The following is a 17,644-nucleotide window of genomic DNA, read 5'->3' as shown; positions in this document are numbered from 1 at the left end:
AAAGGCCGTCTTCCTCCTTCTCAGATGAATGTAAGCACTGCCTGGATGCTTCCAACACCAGGAAACTCATGCCTTCACAAGGAGGGTCCCATCCTCATAAAGTCTTTTCTCTGCCAACTGAGATCTGCCTTTGGAGCCACTTGTAATATTCCACTTCCTCGGTTCTGAAGCCATCCTTCTGGTCAGAGGACAGAAAAGCCAAAGAGATTCCATCAAAACTATTAGGAAATATATTATTGCATCAGAAAAAATGAGCCCTAGTAAACAAAATAAAAATATTACAAAGGAAACCAATAAGCAATTAGTAACTAGCCTTTGTTCTGAAATGTGCTCATTCTTCATATAAACCTCACTTTGTTACTAAGGGAATTTGAGCCATCCAGTTCCATTTTATAATGGTTTTTTATGTGTTTACATAAATAAAAATTTCAGGATTATATAAATATTAGATATTATCTTCCAGTATGTTGGTTAATTGTGAAATTAAAATCCCATTGTTTTATAGACAGGGCATCTAAAATATAAAATTGCAGTATACTTATAAGCAATCCTCTCCTTGTTATTTATAACTGAGATGTAATTATAGATTTTTAACCAATAAAACAGCTGTATTGGAAGAATGAATATTATAATTCATAGCTTTTACTTAAACTTTAAGAGACAAGGAAGGCTGTCATTGATATGCTGGTTGGTAAAAGTAATCATTTCTAATCACAACATAAATGAAATTTTTAAAAACTTATTTTAAAGATAATTTCTACAACCAATCAAGTTATTAGGTATAATATTTCTTTGATATCTGGCCTCTATATAAGTTCAAAGGAAATAATTTTATATACATACTTCTGAAATAAGCTGGCAGAAAGTAATTAAGCTAGCATGACTATTTTTGTTTATCAATGGCCCTTAACAAATTTGCAATCATGTAAACACAAATAAAACTGGAAATAAATGATATAAATTATTGTGGCAAATACTTCCAAACAGAAACCAGTTTTACAGTTTGAGAGCAAATCTTATGCACATTTTTTTGGCTTTTTCTCTTTTTTCGTCTGTGTGTGACTATTTCAGGCAATGAGGTGAGCCTTTAATTTGCTTCTGACACTTCTAATCAGATCTGCATTGTGTGCCTTGTCATTTTCTAAGACTGATAGAAATGTAAGTAACATTAAGTAACATTTGAGAATATGATGCTCAGCCAACATCAAGTGTCAGAACAACTTGAAAGAATTTTTTGCAACTGAAGTGTCTGAATCATGAAAAAATATTACTCAACTTGTATGTTTGCAGATTCGGTATTGGGCTGTCCATGATAAAGAAGCAGCTGCACACAGAGTGCAAGTCACTAGCCAAGAATACTCTGCCAGGCTGGAGAACCTTCTGCCTGACACCCAGTACTTTATGGAAGTCAGGGCCTGCAATAGCGCAGGGTGTGGACCTCCCAGTGATATGATTGAGACCTTCACCAAGAAAGCACGTGAGTCTCAATATTTGCATTTTATACTTGTCAAAAACTCCCAATTGATTCAGTGATGATGCAGGTATATTTGAGAGAAAATTACTACCTAGCAGTCTGAGCACTTTTGGTTTTCAATTTTAACCTTTAAAATCACACAATATTTAAAAAAACAAAAACAAACAAAAGCATTGATAGCTATTGTAGATGATGAAAAAATGTGGAGAATACCTTCACACATTTAATGTTCCATTACAGAACCTCCCTTTGTAAAGACTGCCAACAAAATTTTGTATCATTAGACAATTAATTTTTTATTGTTTTAAACTTGGTTTTATAGGAATGCATCAACAACATGAGAAAATGAAAATTCTATAATTTTTCTATGCTTTGATTTATAAACCTTCATCACTGCACAATGCAAATGCAAGTTAAATGTTGTAGCATTACGTTCACTCTCTTATTACTGTATGTTCTCATTGTTAATATAAGAAGACCACCTGCCCTGCTCACATTTTTTGGTCATACCCATCTCCCTGGCTTCACTATGATAGCTCTTTTTTGAACCCAAGTTGAACAGATGGAAGAGGAGAACTTATATTCAGAATTTAGGGAAACTTCACAAGAATTTGAAGACATGATTACCATTAGAGTTTGAAAATTTATGAAATTCACTTGGGGGAAAAGAAAGTTCTAATGAAATAATATAACATGGTGGTAAGATCCAGGCTTTGGTATCAGACAGGCATTTCAAATCTGTCTCTATCACTTACTCAATGTGTGACAGTAGACATATTACATCAAATCTTTAAACCTCAGCTTTCTAATTTGTAAAAAGAGCATTCATTCCTTTGTTCTTTTTTCAATTTATTCATTCATCAAAAATATGCCACATGCCCAGAACAGGTCTAGGTGTTGACAATACAGAAAGGATGAAGCAAGACCCAGATCCTATTCTCACAGGGTTTAACAAACTAATGGAAAGAGAGGAAGAGAAAGAGAGGGAGAGAAATATGACAAATAAATAACATCAGATGACAGAGCAATAAAGTGAATAAACAGATAATATGGGAGGAGGAGACCAAGATGGCAAAGTAGAGGACCTAAGCTCACCTCCCCCCCATGAACACATTAAAAATACATCTAGTGCTTCCCTGGTGGTGCAGTGGTTGAGGGTCTGCCTGCCGAAGCAGGGGACGCAGGTTCGTGCCCCGGTCCGGGAAGATCCCACATGCCGCAGAGTGGCTGGGCCCGTGAGCCATGGCCACTGAGCCTGTGCATCCAGAGCCTGTGCTCTGCAATGGGAGAGGCCACAACAGTGAGAGGCCTGTGTACCACAAAAAAAAAAAAAAATACATCTAGACATGGAGCAATTCTCACTAAAAACAAACTGAAGATTGGCAGAAATACTCTTCTACAACCAAGGCTGTAAAGTAATATCCACATGGAGTCAAGTAGGAAGGGAGAAGAAGTAATCAGGTTGGGACTCATGACCCTAGTACGGGACATAAAAGAGGAGGAGGATATCACAGACTCAGAGATCTCCTGGGGAGTGAGGGATTTGAGCCACATATCAGACACCCCAACCCTGGGGTCCAACACCAGAAAGATGAGTCCCCATAGCAGATTAAACCACCAGTGGGACTTACAAGAGGGCTGTATAAAATAAGACTCCACTCACGAAGAGTGTGCATACACAGTTCCTTACTCCTGGGAGCAAGACAGAGGAACCAGATTGAAAATCTTCTGATGGCTTTCCTTGGACTTTCCCAGCATTTGTCCCAACCTGCACCAGTTGCCTTCTTCAGAAAAGGTCCCAGATGATAGGACAAAGGCTACATTGCCAAGGAAAGTGTGCAGTTGTGGGGGAAAGAACTGGAAAAGAACCAGCACTACATCTGAATGGGGCAAGGGCAGCCATTACTTGTGCTCACAGAGGCTCCAAATTGGGAGCTGTCTCAAACTCTGACTGGCTTGCCAGGACTGTCTTATCACATGTTCTGGCCTGCACTGGGCACCCACTCTGGACCCCTTGCTCTTGCACTGCTCCCCTCTGAGGCAATTATTCTGTTGCTGTGGGGAGGGAGAGGACACATTTAGAGGGAATGGAACCAGCTTAGACCTGACCCTCAGGGCTTCTGTTCTAGCACCTTCGGACTCAGAACTGCCCCCAGTAGGGTGGTGATGGCCACTGAGCATACGAGAAGCTCCAATACACACCTGGCTCTGGATCTAGTCCTTCTGTCCCCAGCCCCATATTCCAGCAGAGTGATAGTTACCAGCACACCGTAAGAAGAGATGTGACCCATGCTCACTTCAGATCCAGATCTCCCACCAAAGCCACTGGACACACAGAGATTGATAGGGGCACGACAACACAAGAACACCCCTTCAAGAACTGAATAGTTAAATGTTTCACCTAATTTCAAAGAGACTGAGAAAGTTAAATATGAAGACAGAGAAATTAGTTTCAAACAAAAGAAAAAGAAAAGAACCTCTGTAAAAAACAACTAATGAAGCAGAGATAAAGAGTTTAAAGCATTAGTAATAAGAATGGTAACTGAACTTGGGAAAAGAATAGATGAAGACAGTGAAAATCTTAACTAGGAATTAGAAAATGTAAAAAAGAACAAGTCACAACTGAAGAATGCAATAACTGAAATGAAAAACACTAGATGGAATTAGCAGCTGACTACATGATACAGAAGAACACATAAGCAATCTGGAAGATAGAATAATGGAAATAATTCAATCAGAACAGCAAAAGAAAAACAGATTTAAAAAAATTAAGAGCAGTTTAAGGGACCCCTGTGACAGTATCAAGCATACTAACATTTTTTTTTAATTTATTTATTTATTCTTGGCTGTGTTGGGTGTTCGTTTCTGTGCGAGGGCTTTCTCTAGTTGCAGCGAGCAGGGGCCACTCTTCATTGCGGTGTGTGGGCCTCCCACTATCGCGGCCTCTTTTGTTGCAGAGCACAAGCTCCATACGTGCAGGCTCAGTAGCTGTGGCTCACAGGCCTAGTTGCTCCACGGCATGTGGGATCTTCCCAGACCAGGGCTCGAACCCATGTCCCCTGCATTGGCAGGCAGATTCTCAACCACTGCGCCACCAGGGAATCCCCCATACTAACATTTTTATTATGGGGGTCGCAGAAGAAGAAGAGAGAAGGGGGTCAAGAGTGTATTTGATGAAATTATGGCTGAAAACTTCCCAAACCTGAAGAAGGAAACAGATATCCAGATACAGGAAGCACAGAGGATCCCAAACAAGAGGAACCCGAAGAGACCCAAGACATATCATAAAGAAATGGCAAAAGTTAAAGATAAGGAGAGAATTCTAAAGGCAGCAAGAGAAAAACAAAGAATCACTTACAAGGGAACCCCCATAAGGCTATTAGCTGATATTTCTACAGAAGCTTTGCAGGCCAGAAGGGAGTGGTATAATATATTTAAAGTGGTGAAAGGGAAAAACCTACAAACTAGGGTATTCTACTCAGCAAGGTTATCATTCAGAATTGAAGGAGAGATAGGAGAAGCAAAAGCTAAAAGAGTGTACCAATACAAAGCCAACCTTACAAAAAATTTTAGAGCGTCTTCTCTAAGTGGAAAAGAAAAGGCTACAACAAGTAGTAAGAGTTGATATGAAAATAAAACCCTACTAGTAAGAGCAAATATATAGTAAAGGCTGTGGATCACCACTTAAAGAAGCAACTATGAAGATTAAAAAACGAAAATTGTAAAATCAACTATAACCACAATAGACTGTTAAAGGATAAACATGAAGAAGCAAAATATGACATCAAAACAGAAAATGTGTGGAGGGGAGTTTAAAAAATAGATCTTTTAGAATGTGTTTGAATTTAAATGATTATCAGTTTAAAACAAGTAGTTATAGTTGTAGGTCAACATATATGGACTCCATGGTAACTACAAGTCAAACCCCACAATTATAGATACACAAAAACTAGAGAGAAAGGAACACGAGCATGCCAATAAAGAAAATCATCAAACCACAAGGGAAGAAACTAAAAGACAACTACAAAACGACCAGAAAACAAGTAACAGAATGCCAATAAGTACATATCTATCAATAATCACTTCAAATGTCAATACACTAAATGCTCCAATTAAAAGACATAGAGTGGTTGATTAAATAGGGAAAAAGTCCCATCTATCTGTTATTTACAAGAGACTCACTTCAGAGCTAAAGGCACACAGAGACTGAAAATGAGGAGATGGAAAGAGATTCATGCAAATGGAAACTAAAAGAAAGCTGAGGTAGCAATACTCATAACAAATACAGTCTACAACAAAAGATAGAAAAGTGCATAATATAATAAAATGGTAAAGGAAGTGATACAAGAAGAGGGTATAACATTTGTTATCATGTGTGCACCTAAACATATAAATCAAATATTAACAGGCAAAAAAGGAGAAATTGACACTGATACAATAACAGTAGGGAACTTTAACATCCCACTTACATCAATGGGTAGATTATCCAGACAGATTATCAATAAAGAAACAGTGGCCTTCATCATCAAAAAATCTACAAACAATAAATGCTGGAGAGGGTGTGGAGAAAAGGGAACCTACTTGCACTGTTGGTGGGAATGTAAATTGATACAGCCACTATGGAGAAGAGTATGGAGGTTCCTTAAAAAACTAAAAATAGAACTACCATATGACCCAGAAATCCCACTACTGGGCACCAATGTTCATTGCAGCACTATTTACAATAGCCAGGTCATGGAAGCAACCTAAGTGCCCATTGACAGATGAATGGATAAAGAAGACGTGGCACATATATACAATGGAATATTACTCAGCCATAAAAAGAAACATAATTGAGTTATTTGTAGTGAGGTACATGGACCTAGAGTCTGTCATACAGAGTGAAGTCAGAAAGAGAAAAACAAATACCATATGCTAACACATATATATGGAAAATATATAAAAAAAAAAAAGATTCTGAAGAACCTAGGGGCAGGACAGGAATAAAGACACAGACATAGAGAATGGACTTGAGGACACAGGGAGGGGCAAGCGTAAGCTGGGACGAAGTGCGAGAGTGGCATTGACATATATACACTACCACATGTAAAATAGATAGCTAACGGGAAGCAGCTGCATAGCACAGGGAGATCAGCGCAGTGCTTTGTGACCACCTAGAGGGGTGGAGTAGGGAGGGTGGGAGGGAGACGCAAGAGGGAGGGGATATGGGGATATATGTGTATATATATAGCTAATTCACTTTGTTATACAGCAGAAACTAATACAACATTGTAAAGCAATTATACTCCAATAAAATGTTAAAAAAAGATTAAAAAAAAAATAGAAACAGTGGCCTTAAATGGCACATTAGACCAGTTGGACTTAATAGAGATCTATAGAACATTCCATCCAAAAACAGCAGAGTACACATTTCTTTCAAGTTGAAATGGCATGCTTCCCAGGATAGATCACATGCTAGGCCACAAAACAAATCTCAAAAAACTTAAGAGGATAAAAATTATATCAATCAGCTTTTATAGTGAAAATGGTATGAAACTAGAAATCAATTACAGGAAGAACAATGGGAAAAACATAAACCTAGGGAAACTAAAAAACATACTGCTAAAAAACCAATGGGGTCAATGAAGGAAATCAAAGAGAAAATCAGAAAATACCTAGAGACAACTGAAAATAAAAACACAGCTTTCCAAAATCTATGGGACACAGCAAAAGTAGTTCTAAGAGGGAAGTTTATAGCCATACAGGCCTACCTGAAGAAAGAAGAAATATCTGAATAAACAACCTAACCTACCATCTAAAGAAATTAGAAAAAGAAGAGGAAACAGAGGCTAAAATCAACAGAAAGAAGGAAATAATAAAGATAAGAGAGGAAATAAATAAAATTCAGACCAAAACAAATCAATAGAGAAGATTTAGTGCAATTCGTATCAAAATACCCATGACATTTTCACAAATAGAAGAAATAATTCTAAAATTTTTTGGAACCACAAATACCCTGAATGATCAAAATAATTTTGAGAATGAAGAACCAGAGCTGGAGGTATCATGCTTGCTGACTTCAGACTATACTACAAAGCTACAGTAATCAAAACAGTATGGTAGTGGCACAATACAGACACATAGGTCAATAGAACAGAATAGAGAGCCCAGAAATAAACTCATGTTCTTTTTTTTTTTTTTTTTGTGGTACGTGGGCCTCTCACTGTTGTGGTCTCTCCCGTTGCGGAGCACAGGCTCCGGACGCACAGGCTCAGCGGCCATGGCTCATGGGCCCAGCCGCTCCACGGCATGTGGGATCTTCCCGGACTGGGGCACAAACCCGTGTCCCCTGCATCGGCAGGCAGATTCTCAACCACTGCACCACCAGGGAAGCCCTAAACTCATGTTCTTATAGTCAATTAATATACGATAAAGGAAACAAGAGTATACAAAGGGGAAAAGACAGTCTCTTCAATAAGTGGTACTGGGAAAACTGGATAGATACATGCAAAAGAATGAAATTAGAAGGTTTTCTTAATACCATATGCAAAAATAAACTCAAAATGGATTAAAGAGCTAAATGTAAGACCAGAAAACATAAAATTCCTATAAGAAAAGATAGGCTGAACACTATTTGACATTTTTGGGGGTCTGTTTCCTCAGGCAAAGGAAACAAAAGCAAAAATAAACAAATGGAACCAAATTAAACCTAAAAGCTTTTGCACAGCAAAGGAAATCATTGAAAAAATGAAAAGGTAACCTACTGAGTGGGAGAAAATATGTGCAAATTATATGACAGATAAGCAATTAATATCAAAAATATGTAAACAGTTCATTCAACTCAATATCAAAAAAACAACCCAGTAAAAAAATGGGAAGAAGGGCTTCCCTGGTGGCGCATTGGTTGAGAGTCTGCCTGCCGATTCAGGGGACACGGGTTTGTGCCCCAGTCTGGGAAGATCCCACATGCCATGGAGCAGCTAGGCCCATGAGCCATGGCCGCTGAGCCTGCGCGTCCAGAGCCTGTGCTCCGCAACGGGAGAGGCCACAACAGTGAGAGGCCCGCGTACCACAAAAAAAAAAAAAAAAAGAAAGAAAAATGGGCCGAAGATCTGAATAGACATTTTTCCTAAAAGACATACAGATGGCCAATAGGCACATGAAAAGATGCTCAACATCACTAATCACTGACGAAGTCAAATCAAAACCACAATGAGATATCACCTCACAGTTGTCAGAATAGCTGTCATCAAAAATACTGCAAATATCAAATGTTGGCAAGGATGTGAAGAAAAGGGAATCCTAGTATATCATTGGTTGGAATGTAAATTGAAGGTCCTCAAAAAACTTAAATCCAGCAATTCCACTCCTAGATATATATCTGAAGAAAATAAAAACACTAATTTGAAAAGATGCATGCACTCCAGCGTTCATAGCATTATTTATAACAGCCAAGATATGGAAGCAACCTAAATGTCCATCAACAGATGAAGGGACAAATTAGTTGTGGTATATATATATACAATGGAGTATTACTCAGCCATTAAAGAAGGAATGAAATTTTGCCATTTACAACAATGTGGATGGACCTGGAGGGTATTGTGCTTAGTGAAGTAAGTCAGACAAAGTCAAATACTTAATGTTACCACTTATATGTGGAATAAAATATAAAACAGATGAATGAATATAACAATATAGAAGCAGACTCACAGATATAGAGAACAAACCAGTGGTTTCCAGTGCAGAGAGGGAAAGGGGGTAGAGTAAAATAGGGGTAGGATTAAGAGGTACAGATTGCTATATATAAAATAAATAAACTACAAGGCTATATTGTACAGCATAGGGAATATAGCCAATATTTTATAACTTCTAAAGTGGTAGAATCAATAAAAATATTGAATCACTGTTGTACACCTGAAACTAATATAATATAGTAAATCAACTACACTTCAATTAGAATTAAGTAATAAATAAAATACAATAAATAAACAGATAATACAATTTAAAACTGCCTGGGTGGGAGCCGAATTCCAATCTGATGGTTGGGAATATCCTCTTAGAGAAGATGCCATTTGACCTAGGATATGAGTAGTAAGAAGGAGGTCTTTGCAGAGGAGATTCTATCAGGCAGATAAAATAACTAGCACAAAGCCTTTATATGAAAAGAGTGCAGTATGCTTTACTTGTGGAAAGGCCAATAGTTCCAGAGCATAGGCTCTGAGTTGAGGAGGAAGAAGTGTGCTGGAGTCATAATAAGAAGGGTCTTATAGATCATAGTAAGGAGTTAAAATTCTTTCTAAGTGTGATAAGAAATTATTGGAAGATAGAAGGCAGAGAGTGATATCTAATTTATGGTTTTTTTAATTGTTCTGGGTAGACAATGGATACTGGTGGAATAAAAGTGAAAGCAGAATAGCAAATTAGGAGACCTTTTTTAGTATTTGAGGAAGAAACGTTGGTGGCCAGCATTAGGTGATAATGGAGATAGAAAGAAGTGGAAAATTTTCTGCAGGCAGAGTTGACAATTCACAGCTAATTTGGATGTTGGCAATAAATGGAATGGAAGACTGAATCGATTTTGGCTTGAGAAATTGGGGGTTTGGTTGTACCATTTAGTAAATATGGGAAAGTCTCACAGAAAGGCAGATTTGGGAGTACATAGTAAATGTTCTGTCTTGATTATATTGCATTTGAGAAACCTTTTAGACATTTAGGAGGAGATAGGAAGTTGCACATATATGTCTAGAGGTCAAGAGAGAGATGAGCTTGAGATAAAATTGTGTGTACTTAAAACCATGGGCCCAGGTGTAAGGTTTAGGGAAGATTCATATATAGAGGAGAGAAGCGTGCTCAGGATCAAGTCCTAAGTCATTCCACCATTTGGAAACTGGGCAGAGGACATGGAGCTAGCAAAGGATGATTAATGAGAAGGAACAACTTGAGAGATAGGAGGAAAGATTATAAGAGATTATGAAATTTAAGAAAAGATCAAGAAAGACTTGGAAGGTCAACTCTGTGAAATACTGCAAAGATGTTAAGTTTTAAAAGAATAAAAAAGTGACATTAGATTTGGCCAAGTGGAGATGATTGATGACCTTGAAAACAGAAGTTTCAAAAGACTGGTGGAGAGAGACATCCAAATTAAGGTTGATGAGAAGAGAATAAAAGATAATTTTATTACCTACCTCCCAGGGTCACAGAGTGCATTAAATGAACCCATGGATGTAAAGTGCATACCATAGTGCCAGGCATACAGTACAAACATCAGAATTAGCCATTGTTGTTGTCACATCATTATCAGTATTATAATTCCCGATGTGATACAGCTTGCAGAATTGAAATTGGATATGGTCACTATCAGTTGCATGTTATTACTTTCACAGCTCCAAGCCAGCCTCCAAGGATCATCAGTTCCATAAGGTCTGGTTCACGCTACATAATCACCTGGGATCATGTGGTTGCACTATCAAATGAATCCACAGTGACAGGATATAAGGTATATAAAAGATTACTAGATTATTTCCCACACAAGCTTCATTCTTACAAAGAGTGACTGATGTTTGGTTTTTTGTTTTGCCAAAACCCATCCAGCTCTCTCTTATTCTAGCTGTGAAGCAGAATCAGATGACATGATAAATTTTGAAATGAGAAAAGATCTTCAGTGAATTCTAGAAAAATACTATGTCAAATGAGCAAGATAGATAGAATAACTGCTTTAAAGAATAGAGTTGTTAGAATAATTAGTGTTTAAAAAAGAGAGAAAGAAAGAATCCATTTTTGTTTGACAATGATTAAGATAGTGTTGCCAAGCACACAGTGAATTATTTGATGTATGAGGTACCCTCTGTAAATGAACAAAAATGGAAAAAAGGTTATTTCTATATATTCTCTATATCACACAATCACATTTTTCAGTCAACACTAACTTTTAGAAACAGTGTGAAAAAATATTAATTGCTAGGCAATTTTTAGACTAATTTAATATATTGAAAGAGCACTCATTTTTTAACTTTTTCATAAAAAGACACATTCTTTCTCTCTATTTTGGTAATTTCAAAAAATAAAATTTAGATGCTTAAGATGCATCCTCTTGGATCACCCTAAAAATAGATGAAATCAATTTCTGTGAATTAAAAATAACATGACTTTTCCAGCTAGTATTACATACACACAGATCCCTAAGATTTTTTTTTTAATTAATAAAAGTATAAGTGTTTTTATTCTGGTTTTAATGTTAGGGCATTGGCACCTTATTGCCAATTTATTAAATATACATATTTTGAAACTTTTAAAGGTACTCTATAGACCTGATGGGCAGCATGATGGCAAGCTGTATTCAACTCATAAACACTCCATAGAAGTCCCAATCCCCAGGGATGGAGAATATGTTGTAGAGGTTCGTGCACACAGTGATGGAGGAGATGGAGTGGTGTCTCAAGTCAAAATTTCAGGTAAGCCAATCATTTAAGGCACATTTTAATTAAGTACTCGTAAGTTCTAGGCCCATATGGCTTCTCAAGGGTAAATGTGGGACTGATATTCACACTAATATCAGTATCATTTGTAAGTAGATTTGAAATGGTAAGGATGCCCTGAAACTTGAAACTTCTCCATTTATGAGTCACAAAAGTACATTTGCAACATATCAGATACCTATTGGTTATTATCTGGACAGCAAAGCACAATTAAAATACCATAATGCATTAAAATGGTACATAATACTAGATCATTAGATAATAATATCCAAACTTCTCTTATATCAAAAGGAAATTCACTGGACAACTATCAGTATTCTTCTCACCCCCTTTTCTTTATCTTACACATATTAATATAATAAGATAGAAAGACAGTAGATGATAGTTCCTTCCTTTACCAGTAGGTCTATTTGTCTCAGTATAGCTATTCCTTTTCTGCAGACTCTAATTATTTCTCACAGCATTGGTTAATTTGAAATAAATATTTAAGGCAGTTATTTCTTCCTGTAGAACTCTACTAATTTTAAAAATTTTGATATTTTCTCTCACCCTGTATGCATGGTATAGTTTAATTATACTGAATTAAAATTGAGAATTTTATGAGACTATGAAGTGCTAGAAGATGCTAAAGCAAAGATGGCAATAATTGATTTAGAAGAAAATTTGGTGATTTATAGCTAAATAGATGAATATGTTACATATGAACCTAAAATAAAAATTCTTTAAAACAATTCCAGTGTTTTTTGTCCAATCATGGTTATGCAAAGAAACTGTTGAATTAACATTAGGAAATGTCAGATGTTAGGTGAATAGTACCATTCTAGACTTTTTAAAAATATGTTTGGATTTATTTGCAAATTATTTAAATTATTTGTAGTGAGAAAGCATGTAAATACAAATGGAAATTTTAGGTTTTCTTATAAATTCAAATTATTTACATTGAAAGCACTTTTAGTTTAGACATTATTATGTCTTTTTAGAAAATTGCAAATATATGAAAGGAAAAGAAAATAGTCATATTCCAAACACTCTAACTGCTTAACCAATGTTCAGTGGAATTTACTTTTAGTTATGCTATATACATATATAATTTCATGTGTTGGCTTCTTTTGAATATATCGTGTCATATCCAAATGTTATCAATTATGTTTTATGAACATCCTCATGTCATTGAAAACTTTATTCATTTTATTTAAAATTATACATAATATTCTCTCAAACAAATGTACAAAAGTTATCTACCCATTTCAGTTTTTCCTATCATAAATAACACTATTTTGAGTACATTTTTATAAATATTTCTGCAGGTTAAATTTAAATAATCTTTCTGCAGGTTAAATTTAAACAATAAGTTAAAGAGTATTACTTCTATATTTCAAAATTTATTTTAAAATATTTATCAACTTATATTCCTATTATCATTGTGTATGAGTACTAATGTAGCACCACTCCAACATTAGTCTCTTTCTTTTAAGTCATCACTATTTTAATAGGAGAAAATGGCATCTTTTTATTTTTGAAACTTTTTCTAAATTTTGAACTTTGATAACACACAGCTTCAATAGTTTTGCACTTAGCAGGGCTGTTTCACAAAAGGAAATGAGAGGCAAATGTGGACATTATTTTGAGGGTGGTAAAATGCAAACAGACTAAGTAAAGTACTTTTGAACACTGACCTTCCCTGTCTAAAAGCCAGCTGTGGCACACTGTTGCTCTCTTCATTTTTACCCTTGATTCATTCCTAATGCAAAGCAGAACGTAGTTTCTGGAATTTAGACTATAGAAGTTTGTAGCAGGGACAGATGCTGTAGCAGTGACAGTAGCATTAGTACAGTTATAACTAGTGGTGTACTGGTAAATGTTAAACAATTGACTCTCCTGGGTGGGAGAAAGCCCTGGTTTATAGTGTTTGCCAATTTTTGTGATGTAAATATTTTGTCATGTCCGATTTCAAGCTTCCCACATGATGTCACTAAAAATGGAGTTGGAAAGAGGTGGTTAGGAGCACACTGTGATAGGATTGTCACCATACAGACGCAATAGGCGTAACCTCAAGAGCATTGATGACAATTAAAATGTAGTAAGTAATTAGGAAGTGAAGAGACTGAATATTTACTACCTTTGTTTTAAACTTTTTCATTTAACTAATAAGTTTACATAATTTCAATTTTAATAACAGTGTTTTCACCAACTCACTCATAAACTTCCTTAAAATGTAATGGTTGCCTTTTGGAAAGTAGTATGGACCAGCTGCAGCACACCAAGTTTATAGTCTGATTGCCCAGTGTAAATAGCCCATGTGCAGAAGACACAGAGTATGATTTTCTAGAAACCTCAAACATAGTTTCCTGCTTTTTTTTCTAAGTAATGGAAAATATTCTTATTAATGCAGAATTTCTATTATTTATCTCAATCTGACCATAACTGTACAAAAAAAAAAAAACAACTGTAGAATTAACATGAGGAAATGTCAGATGTTTGGTGAATAACACCATTCTAGAATTTTCTCATTTAAGTTTGGATTTATTTTCAAATTGTTTAAATTATTTGTAGTGAGAAAAGCATTTAAATACAAATTAAAATTTTAGGCTCTCTCATAAGTTTAAAAGACTCCCAGTACTTTCCTCTGTTTCAGTTTTCATGCCTAAAATATGTAGCCATGAATATAATACACTGCTACATTTTCATATTTATATACATTATGCTGTCAATTCATTCATTCAACAAATATACATTGAATGCCTAAAATATGTGAGGCATAGTTTACATACTTAAAATGTGCTACTGTTTGTATATTTCCACATGCCTTCGAGTCCACATCACAATCATTCCTCTCTGGCTCTATTACAATTCTAAAAATTTTTTAGGCTTCCAGTTTTGACTTCCTATAGTCCATTCCCTATGCAGCAGCCAGACTGATCCTTTCAAACATGTCAAATCATATAACTCTCCTCTTAGAAAGATATCCTATAAAATGAAACCTAAATTCCTCACCACCTACCTTTATAATCTGGCCCTACCAAACTCTCTCCCCTCAGTTAATTGATTTCACCCTTGGTCCATTGACCTCTTTTTGCTTCTTGAACATACCAACATTATTCGTATTACCTTTAACCACCTGTACTTTTTCTTGCTGCTGCCTGGGATTCTCTGGATCTTGGCACAACAGGTCATTCTTGTCATTTTTGTTTCTGCTCAGATGTCATCTTCTCCATGAAGAATTATTATACAGCCATCAATGTAAGATAGCCCTCTGCTCCAATGTTTTGTCATATCATGTCACTTTTTAAATTTATTCATAATATTTATAGCTATTTAGAATTATCTTATTAATTTATACTGTTTATTGTCTATCTTTATCTTTACTTGAATGTAAGCTCTGAGGGAGCAAGTTCTTGCCTGCCTTGTTCAACCCTTGAATCCCCAGCACTCAGAGGACATATCTGGCGCATAACAGGGTTTTAACAAATAATTCTTGAATGAATTCATGATTTCTGTATAAAGTAAGAATAATTTGGCAACTTAAACTATAATTTAGATGTCTAGAATGTTGATATGTTTTCCCATTGGGTACGTGATTTACATTATGACATACTCATCCACAAGTTTGATTCTTACAAAGATTAAGACTTAGTATTAGAGATATTCTAGAAAATTTATTAGACATGGTAATCTGTAACTCCACTTATCTCTGACCTGAACACTGTCAACTGCTGTCTTAATAAATTGTTCCCTATCAGATGTTTATAGTTCACAGTGAGGCAAACATAATACTGTAAATGATTCGTCACAAACATACTATGGCTAATACATTCTATATTGTCTTTTAAGAATCTTATGTTTTTATAGATCATTGTGAGTTAAATTAAGAATCTTGTTAATATAGCTACAATATTCTAAATATAAATTTTAATAAATTAATTTAGCTTATGACATATTCACTTACAAATGTTAGAATATAGATTAACAAGGATCTTTGGTCATAAATAAATGTCCACAGAGAAGCATGTATTTCATTACTAATGTGTGAATGTGCATATTTTGAGCTTTTATTTTTCTTTTAGTTTTAAACACACTATAGCTATCTTAATCAAATGAAGACTTTCAAGGACATTTTAGAGTCTGGACTTCTTCCTGAGGGCAAAAAGTAGTCATTTGAAATCTTTAAGGTGGGAGTAATATCATATATTTGCACTTGAAAAATCACTTTCGTGATTTTGGAAAATATATATAGTAGGGGAATAAGATATAAGGAGATGAATTACAAGGTTATTGTCATAGAAGGATTAAGATGATGATGGTCTGGACTGGAAAGAGGGTAGTGGTAAAGTCTAGGGTAGGTTCTAAAAGAACAAGGCATCTTTTCCACTTGATTTAAAGGTACTATATATTTATTTTGTTGACTTCATGTCTTCGAATAAATCTGTAATTTATCCTGATGTCACCATAGATGATGTAATCTAAACATTTAACCTACTATTTTTGGTAACTCCAAGCTATTAAGTTAAACTATATATATAACCAAAGCCACTGACTTCAACACTGATGAAAAACAGATTTTTTTTCACTGTGTCCTTTCTTCCCAGTAGCAGAAGACAAAGGGCTAGGAAACCAGTCTTTAGGTGGAACCTTTAGATGTTTGATTCCATTACTCACATGCTCCCTTCTCCATTACCCATGTCAGTAGTGTAGTATAAAAGGAACAAGAGGATAGTCGGAATGTTTAGATTTAATTCATGCTTTATGAAATTAAAATTCATAAAGAATTAATGTCAGCAATTTTGCAAAATATCCTTGGTAAGCATTTTCAAAAACCAAAAATAGTTTGAGCACCTAATTTTGTACAATAGCTTGTATATAGAAGGAGAGGGTAATATGCATGGTGGTCTTAGGTTTACTTTATTCTGCCTTCTTTAATGACAGGTTGCTGTATAATTAAGTGATCCCCAAACCTGTAACTTTGTAAATGTCCTGTATCATTTGGAAAAATAGATTTCCATAAATAAATTAACTACTAACCTAAAATTTTGGAATGGTATATTATATGACAATAATGTTACAGTTGCATGCCATTCTTATAGGTCCATCACCATAACTTTAAAGTCTTGTATTTGTGATTATGACACAATCAGATATTATCATTCAGGAAATGCTATCACCCTAACTACTTTGAAATTACCAAATATTTTGTTTTACTTTGCTACATGTTGTGTGGGATTCAAGAGTTTAAGAGGGTGAATTCAACCTATGTATTTCGAGGCTGACAAGTATCTTACATTTAAAATTACCTCTAAAATATAAATTCCTTTTATTACCATTCAGTCCTGACTACACACTTAAAACCTTTCCAACTGTAAAGCAGTACTTGGCATTCCTCGTTTTACAAAAAACATGGAAAAGGACGAGAAGTTATCTGAACAAACTAATATTTTTTCGCATTTCTAAATTTGACTTAGAACAGTGACTCACTGCCTTGATTATTGTTAATGTAGCTCTTTGAATGACTCAGGGTTGTTTCAGCAGTTGATGAACAAAGCTAGGAACTCCCAGCAAAGGGAGTTCTCAGAGGTTTACTTACCCTTCAGAAGCTTTGAGCAGTAGTTCTAGAAGCAGATTTTGCCACTTTGTCAGGCCATGGATGGCATCTCTGCGTCTAAATTAACTCGGGTTCTCCTGAAGCTTCCCCAATGTTTTTTTTAGCTACTAGTAAATTCAC

The 17,644-nt window shown here is 35.5% G+C and overlaps 1 protein-coding gene across 1 annotated transcript in view; it reads left to right on the top strand.

The window, feature by feature from the left end:
• Positions 1-17,644, top strand: part of CNTN1 (contactin 1) — a 232,519-nt gene that overhangs the window by 185,278 nt on the left and 29,597 nt on the right. The window contains exons 21-23 of the mRNA XM_024122931.1: positions 1,291-1,477; positions 10,837-10,949; positions 11,748-11,904. Of these exons, the coding sequence (XP_023978699.1) occupies positions 1,291-1,477; positions 10,837-10,949; positions 11,748-11,904 (457 nt within the window). The remainder of the gene's footprint in view (positions 1-1,290; positions 1,478-10,836; positions 10,950-11,747; positions 11,905-17,644) is intronic.

The sequence above is a fragment of the Physeter macrocephalus genome, chromosome 6 (assembly GCF_002837175.3).
Source record: "Physeter macrocephalus isolate SW-GA chromosome 6, ASM283717v5, whole genome shotgun sequence".
NCBI classification, from domain to species: Eukaryota; Metazoa; Chordata; class Mammalia; order Artiodactyla; family Physeteridae; genus Physeter; species Physeter macrocephalus.
This window is presented reverse-complemented; position numbering and strand designations above follow the sequence as displayed.